At 46.2% G+C, this 21,093-nt stretch overlaps 1 protein-coding gene across 1 annotated transcript in view; it reads left to right on the top strand.

Annotated features, from left to right (window-relative positions):
- Ppm1h (protein phosphatase, Mg2+/Mn2+ dependent 1H) overlaps window positions 1-21,093 on the top strand; it is a 259,006-nt gene that overhangs the window by 134,060 nt on the left and 103,853 nt on the right. Inside the window, exon 4 of the mRNA XM_021174330.2 lies at window positions 3,931-4,043. Coding sequence (XP_021029989.1) covers window positions 3,931-4,043 — 113 coding nt within the window. The remainder of the gene's footprint in view (window positions 1-3,930; window positions 4,044-21,093) is intronic.

The raw sequence follows: 21,093 nt of genomic DNA on the forward strand, positions 1-21,093 counted from the left end.
TTTACACACATTTTCTCCCCCACCCCCACCCCCCTGCTCCTTGCAACAGTAACAACAAGAACAGCAAATAAAACCGTGCAGCTTAAGAACTGGCTCCTTTCTTTGATTCAGAGGTGAGTGGGGCCATAATATGTCTAAGCATTGGCAACAGAGTAACCTCAACTTCACTCAGTAACAGTTGCCCCCACTGGGCATCTGGACTCTGGATTGTGCAGGCAGAGAGTCAGTTGGGTGGCCCTTTCCCATGTAGACCACGTGGAAGGAATTAGTAGGTAGATGTTTTGCTAGCAAGTTGTTCTAGATGTACATCTTGGAATTCACTGGCAGCTAAAATGGAGAGAAGTCCTGGAGCACTTGCTTAGCACACAGCAATAGATAGCTTTTCTCCTCATCACATTAGCTTGTGAAAAACAGACCTAAGACTCAAGGGCTTTAAAATAAAATAGACATTGTGATTTTTTTTTAAACCTAAAGTGCAAAAACGCTTAGCCCAATTTGAAAGATTGAGGACTTTAAAAGGGAAAGGCGGTTAATTCCACAGTAAATATATCTTTATTGACTGCATTAACCATGTTTAATCTCATAGTAAAAGAGCCACCCAGATGGTCCTCTAATGTTCCTTTTAGTACAGAGATTTTCTGATCTTCTACAGAGGAGTAGGTGGTGTGGGTAGGAAAAAGAAAAATCATGTGCTATTTTGGCTTCTAGGGAGGAGGGGAGAGAAGCAATTATTTTTAGAATCTGTTCGAGTTGCACACAGTTTTAGAAGAAATGGGAGAGTGTGTGTTAATGTCAGTGAATCCTTCAGGGGGATGAAGTCTGCAGAAACGCACCACCCCAATCCCGGTGACAGTGCTGGCAGAGAACACACTTCTAATTACTGTGTATGCACGTGTGCATCACCTCACAGGTGTGAGGGAGGGGCTGGTCAGACCATGCGTGTGGGAGCAGGGCTTCTTGGATTAAAAAGTAGTTAGACTCGAATCCATTCTTCATAAGAAAGTATCTTTGCTTATCCAGAAAGAGGTATGCAGAAAGACTAGACAGTTGAAATGCAGAAAGGCAGGAGCAAATTAAATAAAGTGTGGTGTGTGTGTGTGTGTATGGAGAGAGAGACAGACAGGCAGGCAGGCAGGCAGACACAGAGAACCATGCTGTTAATTGATATTAGGGTATAAGCTGAATAAACTAAGGAGAATATTCCCTGGCGTTAAAAGGAACCATGAACCCCCACTGCCGTATCAGAACATCTCATTGTTGAACACTGTCTTCATCCCCCGCCCCAGGATTAAATCATTTTAAAATCAGACATTCTCACATGATAAATCATGCTCCCACTTACAATCCAGAATAAGCTTGTTTGCTTCGATCCCTAGGGGATTCTTTGCCACAAACAATCCTTTAACACGGATTCTTTGTATAGGTTCTTTCCCCCCCCCCCCCCGCCTCTTTTGGATTGCACTAATAATTCACTTAAGCCTGTCAAACATCATTCAGATTCCAGTCCATATGCAGCATGCAAACACTTGGATGCTTAAAGATTTTTTTTTTTTTTTTTGGTTTTTTGAGACAGGGTTTCTCTGTGTAGCCCTGGCTGTCCTGGAACTCACTCTGTAGACCAGGCTGGCCTCGAACTCAGAAATCCGCCTGCCTCTGCCTCCCAAGTGCTGGGATTGCTTAAAAATTTTTAATAAATAGTTCCTTTCATTCAGACTTACATAGCCAAACAAATATTGATTGAAGCTTAAGAAGGAATAATTTCCATAGCTTGAACTCTGCTTTTTAATATATATAAAAAAAGAGTGGTGCTGGGTGTGGGCTTGGATTTGCCAGCTTATCTATTTATTACACATTAAATACATCATATTTTAAATATACAGATCAACCTTTTTAGTTTTTGATGCAAAAAAAAAAAATTAACAAATCTTCCCACAGAGGGGTTCTTTATACTCTAGAAGCTAAACAGAAAAATCCAATCTCTTGGTGTTTTCTCTCCCCTCTCTTCCTTGAGAGACTTCCCCAGCAAGTCACACGCTGCTCCTACCCCTCACCTTGAGCTTCCTATCATCCTTGGCCCGTGATGTCATAACCCTTCACTCTAGTCCGCTGGCAGTCAGCCGCAGCAAGGGTTCTGACCCCGTTGGTATCTCGGTGTGCATCGGCTTGGTAAACGTGGGATTTGTGAATAGGAGCCTCTGTTTCGCCTTTCATGGGTAATGCTGAGAATGTTGGTTTGGGAATCCAAACCTTATTTTTTTTTTTCAGTCTATTTCTTCATTTGTCCATTTCATGGACACTCACTAAAGCAATATTTAACTGGCCTGATACAGATGTCAAAGGTCTGAAGGGGACAAGAATGGCCACTGCTCTCAATTGGTGAAGTTCCCAAGCTGTGGGAAGGATCCTGTGACTGTGTCTAAGGCCCACCCCCCATGCCACCTACTTTAATCCTCTTACCAGTCCTTTACGAAACAGTTTATAGAGCATTTAAGTATATAAGTGCTAAAAGGCAGTGTAGTCCACCGAACAGCGCTCATGCTCGACCCCTCTGGAGCCCTTGAAGCTGCTGTCCTCTCCCAAAAAGGCTCCTTTGTTTTCTTAAACTCCCCCAGCCCCCACACTCGCCGAACCATGGCTCCTCAGCTCCTCACCTGACTCCCATCCACTACATTAGTCTCTCCCTCCTGTATGGCTTTTATTCCTACCTCTTGATTTACCTTTTTTTAGACAGGGTCTTATTAACAGCCCTAGTCAGCCTGGGACTCATAGCCCTTCTGTCTCATGCTCCTGCAGGCAAGGACAGTGGAATCCATGCCTGTGCCCTCGGCTTGGAAAGCTATTGCTAGTTTTGTCCCCATTCCTAACACCTGGAGCACAGCCACTATGGTCCAATGCTGGATGACAAAATGTTCTCCCCTCTTCCATGAGGAGGCCAGCTGAAGCTGCTAGCTCCAATTCTGAGGTCTAGGAGTCACAAAAGTACCCAAAACTTCAGCACTGTCTGAACACTCGAGAGTGCCACTTCTGTCCTTCTTCTAACTTTTACCCAGCCTACCTTTTCTCTCACTCGGCCTCACCAGTGGGGGACTTTCAGGATAGAAAGAAAATTTCACTCAGCTCCTGTTTTCCCAAAGACACAAGACTTTTTGGTTCTTTCAGTAACACAGAACTGTGTTGACATTGTCTATCAGTGTCAGTCTGCTTTTAATTTCCCTCGAGTGCTTCATTGTGTGGCAGGTATTGGTTTGGAGGACAACTAGTATTAGATAGAGACTAATCTAGCCAGGTGACTATGGGTGGTGTCCACACTTCTCTGCATCTGAACAGTTTGTTAATAGTGATGGTCAAGAGGCTATAATGGGATTGCACACCCAAGGCCCTTAGCGCAATGCCTGATGTTGAGAAAGCATCTGTAGGCTGCTCCAACATTGGGAGCATGTAAACTGTGGCTACGGAGGAGGAAGCAGTTCAGAAGCCTCTGCGGTGAAGAGCAGAGAGTTCATTCTTTGAGTCACCTCTTTTTATAGAGCCGTAAAGGGACTCTTTATTCCAGGCTTTGTATTAAAAGCATGCTTTATGTCCAGGTACTTGGCATGCCTAGGCTTATTCAGTGTCCCGCCTGGCAACTCTGGCCGCCTATACAGACTAGATTTCCCACAAGCTGTGATGTCTGTTAGCTGGGGCTTAGATTTTCCTCTTTACATGTTTGCCTGGTGTGTCTGTGTGTGTGTCCTTTGGTTTCACTCTCCGGTCGGCAGTGGTCTGGTATTTTGTGACATGTTCACCAGAGAAGCCTTTTAGGTTCTGAGGACTGTCTGGTCCCTTCTGGAAGCACATCCAGTCTGTGAGACTGCGCCAAGTTGACGGGAGGAAGGCTTTCTTTAGTCACAAGTCCTGCACAGCCGTGCTAACTCTGACTTTCTTCTCCAGGACCTTCAAATCGAACGCGAGAGGAGTGCGTATAACATCTCCGGCGGCTGCACGGCCCTCATCGTGGTTTGCCTTTTGGGGAAGCTCTATGTGGCGAATGCTGGCGACAGCAGGTAAACAATGCGGTTCTTACTGACCCCCAGTTTCTCTCACAGTGTCTACCAGCAATTTAAGAATGAAAAAAATTATTCTGGTTGGGATTAAATGTGGCAAGTCTAAGCTTCAAGCATGTTGATAGGAATATATTTGGTTGGTTGGTTGGTTGGTTGATTGGTTGATTGGTTGGTTTGTGTAGCCCTGGCTGTCCTAGAACTTGCTCTGTTGACCAGGTTGGACTCAAACTCAGAGATCCACATGCCTCTGCCTTCCAAGTGCTGGGGTTAAAGGCTAGGAATGCATTTAAGAACAGTCAGGTTGCTATTGAAGCATGAAGGGCTTGTGACTTGTTCATAGCCGCAGCCGGTGCGTGCACCTAGAATTCATCTAAACCAGGAATGTTCAAATCGATTTTTGGTTTTGGAACCTGATTTTTAATAAAAGCATAGCCTAGTCAGGATATTGGAGATCTGGAGAGAGGGGAGGGGAGAAGACCGGGCTGAATGGAGGGAGTGTGTGGAGAGACCCTAGCCACTCCCCTGCAAACTGAAGCTCCCCACAGTAACTTGGCATTTGCCTCCCAGGAGCCCTGATGCTTTTCCTCTTATGTGTATGCCTTTGAGAGTTCCGTGTGTGTGTGCGTGAATGTATGTGTGCAAGCATGTGTGTATGTGTGCATATGCTATATATATACTATTCTTTCCTTATGTCATGTATCCTATACTCTCTATATAGCATATATGTCATATGACATATACAGAGAATATATATAGAGAACAGGTGATATATAATATTATATACATATAAACTATACTATGCTCTGCATGTGTCATATATACTATACTCTATATGATATATATGTTATAGATGACACAAATAATTATCTATAAACTATATATATACTATATTCCATCTATATGACATATTTGTCAAATGATATATATGAATTACATATGACATATATGGTGTATAGTATACATACATATAACATAGAGAGTATAGTGTATATATGACATAGGAAATATAGTGTATATATAACATATGGGAAGGTTAGTATATATATGAGATAGAGTACAGTATATCTACTTTACATAGCACTTGGGAGGAAGAAGATAAATTGGGCTTTAATCATCTAAATTAATGGCACTTGTTTACAATGAAGTCCTCCATATTGGCGTGGGGAATGATTACATCACAGATTTTTATAAATGCAACAAAGTGGCTGATGGTGTGACAGGACCTTTCCTTAAAAAATGACGGTTTAGAAGATGACAAAGGCTAGACTCTAAAACATGTAGATGGCCATTACCCAGCAATGGCGGCTATCTTGGGGTCCCATCATTCCTTAGATCCCGGGGCCGCTGACCTGTCCCCCTGCCTCTCCAGTCCTTCTCAGATCCCGCCCCCATCTCCACCCCCACCTTCACTTTCACCTGATTATCCCCTTGCTGGTACTCAGTAGTTTGGAAGACTAAACCTCTTGATGCAATCCAGAACTCCACTCTAATCTTCCTTCCATTTACAAAGAGGAGACCTAGGTGAGGAGTCTCCATTGCTCTTCTCCCAGTGAGGCATCATTCCTGACCTTCACCCCTGAAGATCACAGAAAACAGCAGAGAAAGGACTGCCAAGCAAGATGAGCGCTTTCAGAAGCCCATTTATTCTGGAAGGATATGTGGACTTTCAGTTTGAGACACTGCTAATCTTGGGTTTCAGTGTAAAATTGTGCCCAGTAAATGACAGGGTATTTAAGACACTGTTTATCCCATGATTCCTGCCCCTCCCCTCCCAGTGCCCACTGAGGTTCATCTGCTCAGATGTTCCCACAATGGATGCAAAAATGAATGAGAGCCAGCAGGAGTTCATAGCCTTGGGGAGGAGCTGGCCATCCCACCTTTACAGGAACAAGGCAGGGGGACCGCTAGAGTGAGCACTAGGCCAGAGTGGCAGGAAGCCTTGAAAAAGGTGTCCTTTCTCTTCCCAGGTTTGATTAGGCTTCTCATGGGTTGAGCAAACCTGGCTCTAGCCAGCAAACAGGTAGCACTGGGACTGTGTGCAGGTGAGCATGCCACACAGTCAAGGTCATGGCTTGGAATGGAAACCAGATGGCTGCCTGCCACTTCCTTCTTCAGATACCCAGGAGTTTAGCAGCTTCTACCCAGAAATTGGTAGTTTGTACACTGGCACTGAGGGCAAGATGGTGGCCTCTTGTTCAGTGCTAGATCCTGAACTTGTTGAAGATGGCAGGCAGAGGCGGTGGCTCATGTCTGCTCTCATAGGGTCGTGCTCATACTCCATGTCTTCCTAGTTTATTAATATGAGTTTATTTCCCTAGCCCTAGGCACTAAGGAAGTGACTGACAATCCAGGCCACAGGCCTCTCCTAAGGAGGCCTTCAGATGACTTAAGGTTCGGGAGTTATCTCCATGTCAGTGTCTAGAACATCTTTAGCTTTGATTGTCCTTTTTAAAACTAACTCCTCCTCAGAGCCTTGACTCTATTTTTTAACAGTCTTTGCCTTGGGGGCCAAGCTACTTTACAGACATCCCTAGCAAACAATGGCTTGGGCATCCCAGAAACTCCCTGTCTGGGAACCTGTCATTTCCCCGTGCTCATCTCTTGAGTTTTTATCCTGGGTTCCACTTTCCAGACCTCGGTTTCCGCTTGCATAAGTATATCGGCATCGGACTATCTGACATCCAGAATCATGGCTTGCTAAAGGTTAACCGAGAGGAGTGACGCTTTTGGAAAGCTAAGTCGTGCTACTTTGGCCAGTCTTTGCGACATTTCTTAGAGCTTTGTGACGTCTCTCTTAGAGCCTATTAAGTTATTAATTTAAACAAGGCCCCGTTTTCCTAAGTGCTCATAAAAATATGTTTTACATTTACTTCTAATTTTAAAAGCCTAATAAATACCCATTTTCTTAATTAAGCTGTGGTGCACAGAATAGAAATTATCCTGCAACCCGGGAAGCTTAAATTATATTTGTGGTTCTCAAACCCAGTACCCAAATACAAAGTTGGGGTTTTATAGCTAATTGGTTGGGTTTGGCACTCACATGTGGCTCATAATTCATAAAGGACAATGGGAACGGATATTTTATTAAGCTCGTCCAATGATCATTTATGGAATACTTACTTGTAACTGTGTTACTTGCCCCGCTTTCCTGAGTGATCGATACTGACATCATCTTAGACCATCACGGCCGACTTCATATGCTCATGATGTGTCTCGGGCATTTCGGTTTAAAATCATCGTTATTCTCGGGAAAGAACTAGTAGGTAACCATCCACCTATCCTCGAGACTGGGTTATCATTTACCAACAAGCAGTCAGAATCCAAAGACTCGGGTAAAATAATGATACCAGCGATGGCGATGCTTGGAACTGAGAGAAGATTCTGGCAATTAGTCAAGGCCCTGATTAATTATGTGCTAATTTTGTTTCATTGTTGGACAATAACTGTCGTGTGTTTATCCTTTAAGACTTGACAGTTTTTAGGGTGGAAAATAAATCTTTCGTTGTGTGTGCCCTACCGTGTAATTACTTACAGAATAATGAGAGAGGCCCTGCACCGGTTTGATTGAGGAACCACCCAGGGTCGAGGGCTGTTTTCAGGGCTGCTTCCCATCAGGCCTTGCGCAGGCTCCGGGTTGCCTTCAGGAAATGCTGCTGGCAGAGTCTGTGGCTTACCAGTGTCTGACTCGGTAGCCATCCTCCGTGTACAGTGGCAGGTGACTCATCTGAGGTGGCCTGGTCCGCAGAGGGGACAGACTTCCCTTCCCTTGTTAGCTGAGCTCATCAGCCATATAGAAAAAAAAAAAATTTGGCAGTATCTGCAAGATACTTGGTTCCTTTATTTCTCCCAGGCAGAGGTAGCCTGTCGAGTTGGCTCAACACCCAGGGGCAAGCATCGAAGCAGATGGAGGGTGGATTTTCACTTTAAGCCAGAGTGACCCCATAGCTTGGAAATGTCACGGGAGGTGGTTCACACTGTGTTTGAGTCCCCAGCTCTTCACGTTGAGCTCTTCTTCAGTACTGGCTCCATTTTAGAAGACCAATTCATTTTGTTTCTAGAGGACTCTGGCACCAAGGAGGGCAAAGCCAAGACTATTTGCTGCAGACGATGCCTAAAGGTTTCAAAGCCGAGACTGGGTGAACTCACTCCGACTGAAGAAAGGCAGTTAAGAATCTTGAGCATCTTGCTTCCACACCTGCAAGCATTGCAGTGACAGGCAGCAGTGGGACAGCTAGGTGCTAGGCACTTGCTTAATACCAGGACAAGGTCATGTTTAATGCTGTCAATAATAGGGTGAGAAGTGGGAATTGCTGTTCTCAGGTATGTGCAGTTTAAAAGAAGCAACTTTCCCAAGGTCCCCAGCTACTAGGGAACAGAGCTGCCATGACACCCAGGACTGGAATAAGAGAGCCAGGTCCTCTCGGACGAAACCCGCCTACCCCTCCACACTAAGACTCTTTCAACATCTCTAAGGCAGGAATTTCTAGTTAGCATTTTTATTTCCTGTTTATTTGTACATGAAGTACTGATACACTTCGTATGCAGTGGTACCTCAGAGTTTACCCAGAATGCATCATGGCTACATTTAGAAACCTTTTTCTCTTGAGACTGAGTCTATGTAGCCCAGGCTTGTCTTTACCCCCTTGTTGTCCTTTCTGTTTTCTGTGTGCTGGGACGATGGTGGTCATACGTGACCATGCCCAACTCCTAGAGAGTAATATAAGTGGGCTGCATTTGTATTCATTACTTTTTTATTACTCTGATAAAGCACTATGACCAAGGTAACGTACAAAAGAGTCTACTTAGGAGGTTTTGGAGAGGTAAAGTCTGTGACCGTCATGACTAGCAATGTGGTAAGCACCGAGCTTGCTGGAGCAGTAACTGAGGGTGCACATGGCTCCATAGTAGGAGGTAGAGAGAGCAAAGCCCTAACCCAGTGACACACCTCATTTCAACCTGGTCACACCTCCTCATCCTTCCCAGACAGTTCCACCAACTGGAGACCAGGTATTCAAGTGTCTGAGCCTACGGAGACTATTCTCGTTCAAATCGCCCCAAGAGTCATCACGCTTTATGGTGTTGAAAAAGATGTTTTTCAAAACTGGGACAGTCAACTTTCTAAAGTTCACAGAGTTTTGAGACCATTTTAGACGTTTTATTTTCATTTTGAAGATAGTCCCGTGGAAAACATTGCCCGCTGTCTCTCAGACTCCTGTGTGGCTGCTATACCAAGCATCTCTCCCACAGAGTCAGACTTTCATTCAGTTTATGGACTTTGAAAGTGACCCCAAAGACTCCTGAGAACACGGGGTGACATGCTTAAAACTCCCCAGGAGAAGGTAGAGAGATCAAGGGGGAGGGGTCGCCTATTAGCTCGTGCAAGAGCAAACAAGCAACCCCTAGGCCAGGTATGTACAGCCAGTCAAGTTTAAAAAAGAAAATTGAATGAAAAAAAAAAATCTCATACTGTCTTAAGAAAGTGTGTGATCTGTTGACAGCATCTGTAGCTGTCCTCATTGGGTGCAGGGGGAGGGGCAGGGGTCAGACACGCCCTTCTAACTGCACCTTGGAAGCATCGCTGGGATGGCCCTGTCTGACCCAATTTCCTTTCGTCTCTTCTTGGTTTGCAGAATTTTCCCCATTTAACTTAAAGCTTTCTCTATCGAGTCAGAGGTGAATTCCTACGGCAAGTCTGAACTTCCATGAGGATAGGATCTAGATATTAAACAAGACTTACATTTCTGAATTCAAAAGCAATTACACGTCTGTGGTGTCTTCTCTCATAGGCCCCTCCCCTCTGCTGATGGAAAGATAATGAAACCTGATATAACTGCCTCCGGCCCTGGAGACCATAAAGGACTGCTCATTCTTTGTTTTATGGGCCTGTGTTTCACCAGTGGCCACTGCAGCCCTTTTGCAGAGCTCCTCGTTGCTCCTAAGTGCTTCTTCTATCCTTGCCTACCAGCCTACCCCTTTGATAGGAGCCTTTCTCTGAGTCCAGAAATATACTTGATCTGCTTCCATTGGCTGCTTCAAGCTTATGACACCTCTCATTTTCTTTGTCATATACCAAAAAAAAAAAAAAAAAAAAAAAAAAAAAAAAAAAAAAAAAAAAAAAAGTGACTAAACTGCCTTTTTTTTTTTAATCTCTGTATATTCCTTAGCACTGCCCAAAGCCTGTGGAAGGGATTAAGAGGGAGAAAATAATATAGTCAGATGGTCACAAGTACATGCNTATCCTTGCCTACCAGCCTACCCCTTTGATAGGAGCCTTTCTCTGAGTCCAGAAATATACTTGATCTGCTTCCATTGGCTGCTTCAAGCTTATGAACCCTCTCATTTTCTTTTTCATAAACAAAAAAAAAAAAAAAAAAAAAAAAAAAAAAAAACCAACACAGAACTAAAGTGACTAAACTGCCTTTTTCTTTTTAATCTCTGTATATTCCTTAGCACTGCCCAAAGCCTGTGGAAGGGATTAAGAGGGAGAAAATAATATAGTCAGATGGTCACAAGTACATGCAGAGAGGCAGACCTCTGTGTTTCCTGTCACAGCCCCATGAGCCACACAGGGCACTCCTGGGGATGCTCTCCTCTCACCTCATGGTTCCCTAAGCCAATAGCAGTACTTGGGTACGTGTGTAGAAAAACCAGTTACAGCTCTGTCTTAGGCATCCTGCGTCAGAAGCCTCAGGGTCATCAGCCAGCAGCAGTCTGTGTTGTAGCATGTTCTCCACATGATGTGGATGTGTGCAGCTCAAGGTTAAAAGTCAGACTCAAGTGGCTGGGTATGCCTGGTGCACAGCTATCATCCCAGCATCTGGGAGGCTGAGGCAGAAAGCATGCATACCAGAGCAGACTGGGCTACAGAGCAAGACTCTGTCTCAAGGAGAAAAATGAACCACTACCTTATAGTATTCTCTGAGCATCTGAGAGAGCGAGGAAGGGGCCACTGTGCCCTCGGGGTTACAGAATAATAGCTCCTTCCAGCTTAAGTATAATGCTGGTAGTAATGTTAGGCACACATGCAACTATGCAGCACATGCAGGAGAGCATTTCCTCTTCCCCTCCAGGGTGCTGCTACCTGAGGGGAAAGGGCCAGCCCACACCTCTATCCTGTGACTTGGGAGTCTCTTAGTGTTGCACGTAGCTTTGTGCTACCCTGCTTTAGCTTTGGGAAGTAGCCATGCCACCAGCCCCCTCCCAGCTTCCATTGAATCCATGGGTAAAAGACACACACACACACACACACACAGTTTTTCATTTTTAATTTTCCTTCTTGGCACAGTTGTTGGGCGCTACCATCCCCCCCACCTGGAAAACATGTCCTTATTAATCTTAGCTCTGCTCCCCCGACCTGCCCTAACTTTAGTCAGTCCGTTGAATCTACTCCCTGCTACACATCTCTGACCACCCCCCTATAGAAGTGGCCCCAGACTATTGCTCCTCCCGAGACCTCACATGGTTGCCTGGTTCTCCTCTCTCTAAAGCATGGCGAACTCCTCTCTCCTTCCTTGTGTCTCCCTTTTCCTCTAGGAACCCGGAAGCCCCACCTTATCTTCCGCCCAACAATTGGCCCATGGTTTTCTTTACTGACAGATCAAGAACCAACTGGGGAACAGGACCTTAGCAACAGTTCTACCCTGACATCTTAGTGACTGCCTGATATTCTAGAACATAGGCCCAGTCATCCATGGGTGGAATTAGAGTGAAAATTCTGGTATGGCCTAGCTCCTGTCTCAGCGTTGGTGTCCTTAGCTGGAGGGAGGTGGATCTCTGAGAAACTGTGGTTGCAGCCTTAGCTCCTGCTCCCAACCAGCCAAGCTGTGATTTTTATATCTCCCCTCTTCTCTTAGCATGCCTTTCCCAGGTAGCCTCATAATATTTATAGAGAAGAAGTGTTTGCCTGTGAAAGTGTTAACATGAGGTTACTGAGGTTAGCTTAGTGACCCTCTCTATCCCTTTATTCTTGGTTCTATCCATGGGCATCACATGCATTACAGTTGCTACCAAGGTCAGAATCCATTGTAACAAGTCCTGCAGGTGGCCCTCTTTGCTATAGTATTCTGCAATATCATATGTGGTTATGAAGAGCGCTGGCAAGCTAATTTAGCCTTTTGGGTCATTTCGTGGTACAAAGATTTTGGCGAAACCATACTTTTTCTGTAAATATAACTTTAGTTGATCCATCCTCAGCAGGGAGTAGTAGGTGAAGGCCTTCAGTGTTTCATAAGGTCTTTGGTGCCTGCTAAACAGCCCTTACTGGTTGCCATGCGTGGTTTTTCAGATGGCTGTTTGCACCAGGAAGTTATCTGAATACTGAATACCCTGGGCATTTGACCTTCAACTCTGTCCTTCCTTACAGAGGAAAGGTTCCAAACTCCAGGAGTCAGTGTGGAGTATGTATTGGTAGCTAGCAGGTAGGAAGAAAGGCTGCATGCAGTCTTCATAAGTGATCCTGTCTGCTAGGGGTGAGCTGCAGTATCGTAGAAAAGCCCACGTGGTGTCGTCTGGAGAAGCTGGTCCTCACTGCTATAGAAAGGATTCTGTCTCGCTGTGTTAGATTTTACCCCTTGGGATGCCACCCAGGTTGGAGATAATACTCAGAGTTCCCAGGAAAATGGCTCATGCTTCATCCATTTACCAGATACAGACCTGGCCCATGCACTGTGGTGTCACTGGCATGAAGATGTGGCCATGATCCAAGCAGGCCCCAAGCTCTTGCAGGTCTGGAAGGGGGATGAGGCACAGGAGTAACACGTTGGGTGTGCTGCATGGTGCTGACTTCTAAAGAGAAGAATATGACAAAGGCCTAATGTGGAGATGGGGGGAGAGGAGGGGAAAAGGGTGCAGAGGCGCAGAAAGAAAGACATTACCTAAGACAGGGAGGTGAGGAGATGACAGAGGAAGTAAGGCCTCAGCCACACTAGCATCTTGGAGAAAGTCTGGTGACCAGAGGGAAGGGGACCAGGTTAAGATGGTGGTTGTAGTAGCGGTACGGGTGTATGTGAGTTAACGAATTCATTCCATTTCAAACGTGCTTGCGCACCTACCATGGAAACTGGAGATCTGAGTGATGCTAATGATAAAAGCCTCGCTCTTGTGGAGTTTACATCATCACGTGGGAGAGAAAGCTATAATAAATGATATAGGGAGAGTGTGAAACTCACATAAAATCATCTCAATGATACGCAGTAACCGGGGGCATCTGAAGTGCTCACTCCAGACAACGTCTTGCTGTACGGTAAGCACTTAATAAGTCATAGTTATGAGTAGTGATCATCAACATACTTTCTTGCCTTGGCATCTACTCCAAATAGAAAAGTTTGCCCCTTTAATGCATCTTATTTCACAATAAGAGTGTGGTATAAAGTCAGGTAAATCATGCATTACGGAAGAAACTGCTTGACGTGGGCCGGGGGGTGGGGTGGGGAGGGGGCTGTGTGAACTCCTGAGCTGATGCTGTATGTTAGGAGCTCTTCCAATGGCCTTCTTGTCCTCCGTGAGGCTCTGGTGTAGAATGTCACTCAGCTGGTAGTACTGCCAAGGGTTAGTACAGGTCCCTAGAACTCTAATCTTCCTGGATCTGGGCTGCATCCTGAGTTCAAGTCAGAGCGCACCAGTGTGCTCGCACCTGCACAGGCGTGTGTCTCCTGGAGAGTTGACAATGATCATTTAGTCACTTTGGGTACAGAGTGGCCGCACTGAAGTTCCCCTTCCGTCCGCAGAAGCTCTCCCTGTTTGCCTTGCATTTGTCTTCTTGCTTTTCTGCGCCCAGGTCTTTGTGTAGCTACTTTCTGGCTTAGTGTATGTTTCGGTGTTTTTGTTTGTTTTTGTTTTGTTTTGTTTGTTTTGTTTTTGTTTTTCTGCCTCTCTCAGTCACGTTCTTCATGGTTCTGAATAGGCAGGTCAAATAGCCATCGATATCTCAAGGCCTTTTTGCCAAGTGTATATTTGAGACTAAGGATGAGTAGGTCATCGTTTTTAAAAAATTACTAGACTGCTTGCTATATACATCCTAGACCCTTTATTTAAACGGGTTCTTATAGCAGAGGCCCGGTATAGTGACAGACCAGGGCACTCAGGTGAAACAGGTGCATGGTCAGACCTGATTTAGGTCTTGGCCTCAGCTACATTCGTGCTCTGTGACCTTGAACAAGATACCCAACATGCCCGCCCCTTCCTTATCAATAAAGATATTAGAGACCTCATCTAGGACATGTGTATCTGAATGAGCTGCTCGCTCCAGGGCAGCCATGTTTGCACATCACAGTATTCTCCCTGAAAGGCTGCAGAGGTGTCCCTTACCTCCCCAGACAGGCACCTACTCTCAGTGCACAGAGTCCCATGGTCAGAGCCTCTCAGAAGTAATGATGTCACACCAGGAAGCACTAGGCAGGACCTTCTGCTGCACCACTGTTTCTTGGCAACAGAGGTGTCTTGCATTTAGCCAGGTGTTAATTACTGTTTTGCTCCGCCACCAGCAGGTGATCTTCTGGCCGAGCCAACATTTCTGCAGGGACTTTCAGGCTCACTACACCGCTGCTGTCCAATGGCACTCAGCAGAGGGAGGGGAGTTATGCCCGTGGGGTTTCCTAACATTCTCTCTGTGTAATATGAGTACACAAGTGTATAAAAATGTACAATGGGCTGTGCGAAATATGTCCCAGGATAAGCCCGAAAGGATAGGCTTGAAAAGCCAGACAAACTCCAGCCCTCTTTTCCCTTAACATTCTGTATTTCACAGGCTCGCACCCTGCTTTAGTCTGTTTCAGGGATAGGCTCACGTGTGATTGGTCTCAGCAACTCTTAAACAGTCCACTCATCATGCCTAGCCCTGCATATCTTTACTGCCCGTCCTGGCTTCTTTACCTGCCCCACCCTGAGTTCCCTCATCTTACCAAATGACTCTGTGCTCTTTGCATTCCCCTCGAGGCTTTCTCTTCCTATGCAGGGTTCTCCATCCAAGCCTGCAGTCCCTAAATGAGCTCCTCTCTGGATGGCCCCATTCTGTTCCTTCCAGTCAGTCCTCGAAATCCACTTTGCCTCCTCATCTTACCTGCTAGGACGTATGACGAAGCTGAAGATCTCTCTGACTATTTTTTTCTCTTCCCCCTGGGCATGGAGACCATCTTCCACAGCCCTGTATGCATTCAGCATGCGAGCACATGGCAGTGTTGCAGCCAGAGGATATGAGCAGAGGAAACTTCTAGCCCATAAAACCTCTTACACACCGTGCTTTGAAGCGTGCATGTGTGTGCCACAACGCCAAGTGGCATGTTCAGTTCCAAATCACTGGTATCTGTGATTGTCACTTCATTTGGAAGTGGGATCTTTGCAAAACTGGATGAGGTCATACTGGGTTAAGGTCTGCCCTGCATCCAGTAACTGTCACCTGAGTAAGATGGCCATGGAGCGAGACAACACCAGGAACAACACCAAGGCATGTGGAAAGCCATCATAAACTGGGAGAAGCAAAAAAAGGATGCTTCCCCAGAGCCTAGGGCCCTGACTCCCACCTTCTCCTCTTCAGAGCCAGGAGAGATTAGATGCCGTTGATCTGAGCCACCATGTTTCTGGGACTGTCACACTGCAGACCCCAGGAATCTGCAACACACATTAGGCTGGCTCATCTGCAAGGCTCCTCCTTGCCCCTCTGCAAGTAAAACCTGACAAACCCCAAGGGTCTCCAATGTGTTTGCTGATTGGGCAGAGCGCCTGGCAGCCTCTCCCCTCCCTGTATAGAACAGAGCCTCCCATAGCACCCTGAGCCGAACAGACATCACGTCTTCACAGGAAGTAAACATGCCATTGGGAATTTTAGGATTCACCTATCCCCGCCATTATTGCCCTTAATTTGCCACTAAGAGCATTTAAAGGCAACTGCAGTTAATATACACTCTGCTCTTTTTTCCTTAGAGATAAGGTGAGAATGAGACAGGGGTCTAACTCTGTAGCTCAGGGTGGCCTTGAACTGATGATAAATAAACCTCCTGCCTCAGCCTTCAAGATCTGGCATTCTAGGTGTGAGCCACCTTGCTTCAGTCAGCTGTGGAATTTACCCTCCTTCACCAGAAGGTCTTGCTTGTGCTCACACCTGCCCAGCGCTCACACCTGCCCGACGTACCCCAAGGTTCCCCCCTCAGTCACTTTATCCACATGTCCCCCAGCTCATCACCTACCCAGCAGAGCTTCCCCACAGACCTCACCCACAGCCATGTCTCCCTCTCCCCTCCATCGTCTCTGCAGAATGTCAGAAGCTTTCCAGGAGGTGCAGGGCATGGCGAGGCTCTGTCCTCGGCTCTGCCCATCCCACTGCTCCCACACCCTGAAGCAGCACCAGCCTCACCAGCTTCTGGCTTGGCACTCAGAGCAGCCATCGTCCAGGTGTTGGCTAGACAAGGTGACTGTGAACTTGATGCTCCTGGTGTCTCTGAGGGATCGTGATGAACGTGACAGTGTAGGAAGGGTCTCTGGTTCCCACATCTGTTTAGAAATTCCCAGCTCCGAGCTGTGAGCCCCTGCTGGGGAAGACTGTGGAGGTCAGTCATGGAAGGATAGCACAGAAGCACTGGTTCATTGTGTCACAGCTCCCTCCTCGGAAAGTACCATAGCGGATCGCTCTCTCCTGTGCTTGTTAGGAAAGACTGTGGGTTTTTCCATTTTAGACTCTGACTTGGTCAGATGGCCCTGGTGTGGAAGCACTTTTGTGAACTTCTAGAAAACCTGAGGACATCGCAGCACATGCTTTTTGCACTAACTTACTAATTCCTAGCTTCTCATAGTCCCAGTTTTGTCTCCACACATCTTTGGGTTTTTTTGTTTGTTTGTTTGTTTGTTTCTTCTTTTCATTTTGTTGTATGTGCATTTATATAATCTCACATTCAAACCTCCCTGGAACACGGAAAATAAGGAATAAATAAATAAGATGCCCTAGAAGACTCATACTTAAGATACTCAGAAATGAAGGAATTTTCCTCTCCCCAAATGGTGCCTTCTTTTCTTGTGTCCCCAGTGTTGTTGCAGGGCATGGCAGTGGTCATTACTTTCCTTAACACTGTGACCAAACACCTAGAAAAACAACAACAACAACAAACCTTGAAAGTTTATTTTGGCTTACCATTTTAGTAGGTGGTGAGACAGGTATGGCACCTGAAGCAAGGGCTTCCACAACAGCGTGAAACAGCACCTTTCCTCCCTTCGATTCCCTTCACCCTCTCCTTATCAGCGGCAAATACTGTTGGTGGGTGGCCAGTGCATCTTTCCTGGACTTTGTATTTTAGCTTCATTTGCAGCTACACCACATGTGGCTCGTTCCTTATATCCATCCGGACAGTCTCCAAGACAAATGAGAACCCAAGCCCTTTAGTGACACCCTCCTCTGCCCTAGAATCAAGACTGGCATCTTTAGCTTTCTTTGTCACCTGCTTTCTCCCTCTCCCATCATTCCATATCCTCACTCCCCATGTTCTAACAATACCATACCGTGCACTCAAATCTCCTAGGACTAAACTGCTCTTTCACATTCTGAGCTGCGCTCTCCCCTCCTTGTCCCTGAAGCCCACCTTGGGATGCCACCCAGAAAATTAAACAGAAGTGTCACCTCTTCTCTGAGGCCTTTCCTGACTCCCTGGTGCCATCCCAGACAGACCCCATTCACTGGTGCCTCCCTGTGCCTGGTGCCCAGGGCCTGCTTCATCTATGCTACCCCCTCCCTTTCATGCTCTGTATAATTGGGTCTCTCTCTTTCTTCCCTAATGGGCACCGACTCATTTGTGGCAGGAATCAAATCTCACTTTATATCCCCTCAAAGCTCTTCCAAAGGTAGGCTCAACTCCTCTCAAAATTACTTGCAACCAGTATTCCTCCTTGAAAAGTTTGTGACAGTCTCGATGCCGTGTCAGATTTGTCTGTGGTCTTAAAGGAGCTTGGAGAAGTTTGACTTGAGGTGACACTGTTTAGAAAAGGCACACAAGGGCCTGGAATGTTACAGAGACGGTCAATTATGATTAGCCACAGGTCCAGTCTGTCCTAACACACCCAGTCATTTCTGACTCCAGATTCCACCTGGAATACAGTGCTTCTTGTTCCCGCTGTCTCATCTCCTTTGGTCTAATACCAGCATCTCTCCACTGAACTCCAGCAAATGCTCTGGTTTCTTGCTTCAGCTCTGTCTGGCACCAACCTGGTTTCTACTCACCACAAGGATAACCTTTGAAAAAAAAGATGAAAACTTCCTTCCCCAAGCCCTCCAGAATCGGTTGTTGAAGTCGTCTGAACTCTTAAAAGAACATTCATGATCCTTCATGGTCCTCCCAATTGGCCCCAGCCCTCCTCTCTGGCTCCTTCTACCTGTCCTGCCCTTACGGTGGACCACACAGGGTTTGCCCAGCTCCTCTCACATGCTAGAGGGCCCCCACGATTCAGCCCACACACATACAAATACCTATGCCTGAACAGCACCCCCTTTGGCTTTCTGGGGGCTCCCCTGCCAGTGTTTGGCCTCAGCATGACTGGGCCCCCCCCAAGATCTCCTCCCTGAAGCTTCCTGCTGATCTCCCTAGACAGGCAGGCCTCTTCCCTGGGTTATGAAGAAATTCCTGGCAAACATTAACGCTTATGGATTATTTACCACTAGAAAGAACACGGGAGAAAGGTCTAATTTGATGGGTAAAATCATTGATGTGACTGGCCCTTCCATCACGCTCAGGGTCCCATAGATCTAATTTGGTTGCATTTTTATGGTTAAAATTTTCAAATTGCTCTGAAGGCTTGAGCCCTCCGTAGGCACAAAATGTTTTTGCTCAGTGTTTTTGTAGCTGTTGCCCGGCGTTTCAGACAGATTTGCTTCAGATCAGCGGTTTGGCTCTGTCTAGCAACTGAAGCGGTGATCTCCACTATCTAATTTAGGGCATACCTAAATGTGCGGCACGTCTCCCCTTAGCAATGTAGGACGTGAGCCAGGGGACTTTGGTGTCCCCCGACAGTGCCTCTGCACATGCCGGCCCCAGCGTCAGTGGTCTCTCTGGGTACGCGTCCTCTCTCTCCTTCTGGGTCACTCACATCTGTTCTCATTTCAGTATTTTTGTCCCTGGTAATTGTCTGAATGGAAACTCACCAGTTCCACATTTCCAGCTTTACAGAAGCAAGGCTACTTAGCTGCAAGGAATATATTCCAAGCTTCCCAGTGGATGTCTGAGACCTGGGCTCTGCAGGGCCCTGTGTGTTCTGTTTCCTATACTTCGTACCTATGAGACGTTGTTAATTTATAAGATGGGCAGAGTATAAGATCAACTGGGATGAAAATAATTCCAGTGGTATGCTTTTTAATACTCATTATTTAAAATTTTTGAATGGTTTGTTTCTGGAATTTTGGGTTGATAATTTAGATGGTGACTGTCCTTGGGTATCTGAAATGACATAGAGAGCTGACAGCTGTGTTGGATTTTACAAAGGATGGGAGCCGCCATGTTCACCTTTAGCAAGAGGCAGATGAAGTGCAAAAGAGAAGATGGCAGTTAGGCTGGCCTTCCAGAGAGGAAGTCGAATGAATGCACCGGTGGCATTGTCCAGTTGTGGGTCTGCAAAAAGTCGCTCCAAATGCTCAAAGACAGCTGGGAGTGTGGGTGAGACAGGATGGTCCACCACAAACAGGGGCAAGCGTAGGAGAATGAGACAAAATCCGTGAGGGAAGCCTAGCCCAGCCTTCCGTCTGGCCCAAGCACTGACCTCCCCATGTCCTGGCTTCTTCATGCCGGAAATGAAACTCGCACTAATGAGATTAAAAAGCTGAAGGGTGTCTGTGAAGAAATGTCATTTACCTCCGCTCCAAGTTATGCACCTCTCGTTAATGTTTAATGATCTGTGATGGGTTTTTGGAGTCACCATAGTGATTTGAACTTTCTGTACCTGACAAGTGTTCTCTCTAATTATCCACAGAGAGCAAAGGAGCGGTGGGAAGAATGAGCGGAGAGCTGTTGAGAGGTTGTAGCAATTTGTGTGATACTTTCCCAGTTGTAACAATTTGTGTTATATTTTTCCGCCTGCTTTGTCAAGAGCTGAACAATTAGTTCTTACCTTGAAAAGCACACTGAAAGCAGGTGAAGACAACCTCTGTTCCCAGCACTGCCCGGTTCATGCCACCTGCCCCACCTGCCCGACCTCCACGCAGCGTTCAGTCCTGATTCACTGGACCTATGTACTGTGCCATGCAGCAGGCAGCCATGTTCTATGGAAGAAGAAGAAGATTGAGCCCTTATAATGTCTCTATTTTCACATATAGCACATGTATATGTGTTATATGCATGTTACATATGTGTAACTAATATTACATATAACACATATATGATTGCATATAGCATGCATACATATATTTAGCACATGTGTATGTATATGTGTGTGTGTATGTATTTTATAACATATAACACATGTGTTATGTATAGTGTTACATATAGCCCACATTGTTACACGTGCTCTTTTTGACGTCTATGGAGTCAGTAATTGAATGACTGGTCGGGCCTGAGCATGGGTGAGTCTTTGTGCTTCCCTTGTGCTTCCGCAGGTTTGTGCCTTCCTGACACTGGGGCAGCAGTTTGACTGACAGGTGCCCAGCAGGTGGTTGGAAGGGCTTGTCTGCCCATCCCTCATCACTTGTTTGGTTCATGCAGGCATAGCTTTAGCTACATAGTTCTGAAGCCTTCTGAGTAACCCAATGTGACCACCACACATAGCCCAACGACCAACCTGTATAAACACCCACCTGACCACCACCCATGATAGAAACTCTCTAGAGGGCTTCTCTGGGAAGCCAAACACTGGTGGGAAACACTGCTGGCACTCGATCGGCTTTAAAACAGTGACTTTTGGCATAGCGCTGAGCAGTGTAATCAGGGCAGGAACTGTGGCTTAAGATTACAACTGGGCCCACAGGGGAGCCCTTGCCTGTCTGCTTCTCTGGGCCAGTTCCTCTGACAGAAGCCACACCCATTGCTTCATACAACACTGCAGTCAGTCGTGGTCCCTAAATTCCAGAGTCCTTGCTTTTTTTTTTTTT

Source organism: Mus caroli, chromosome 10 (assembly GCF_900094665.2).
Source record: "Mus caroli chromosome 10, CAROLI_EIJ_v1.1, whole genome shotgun sequence".
In the NCBI taxonomy this organism is placed as follows: Eukaryota; Metazoa; Chordata; class Mammalia; order Rodentia; family Muridae; genus Mus; species Mus caroli.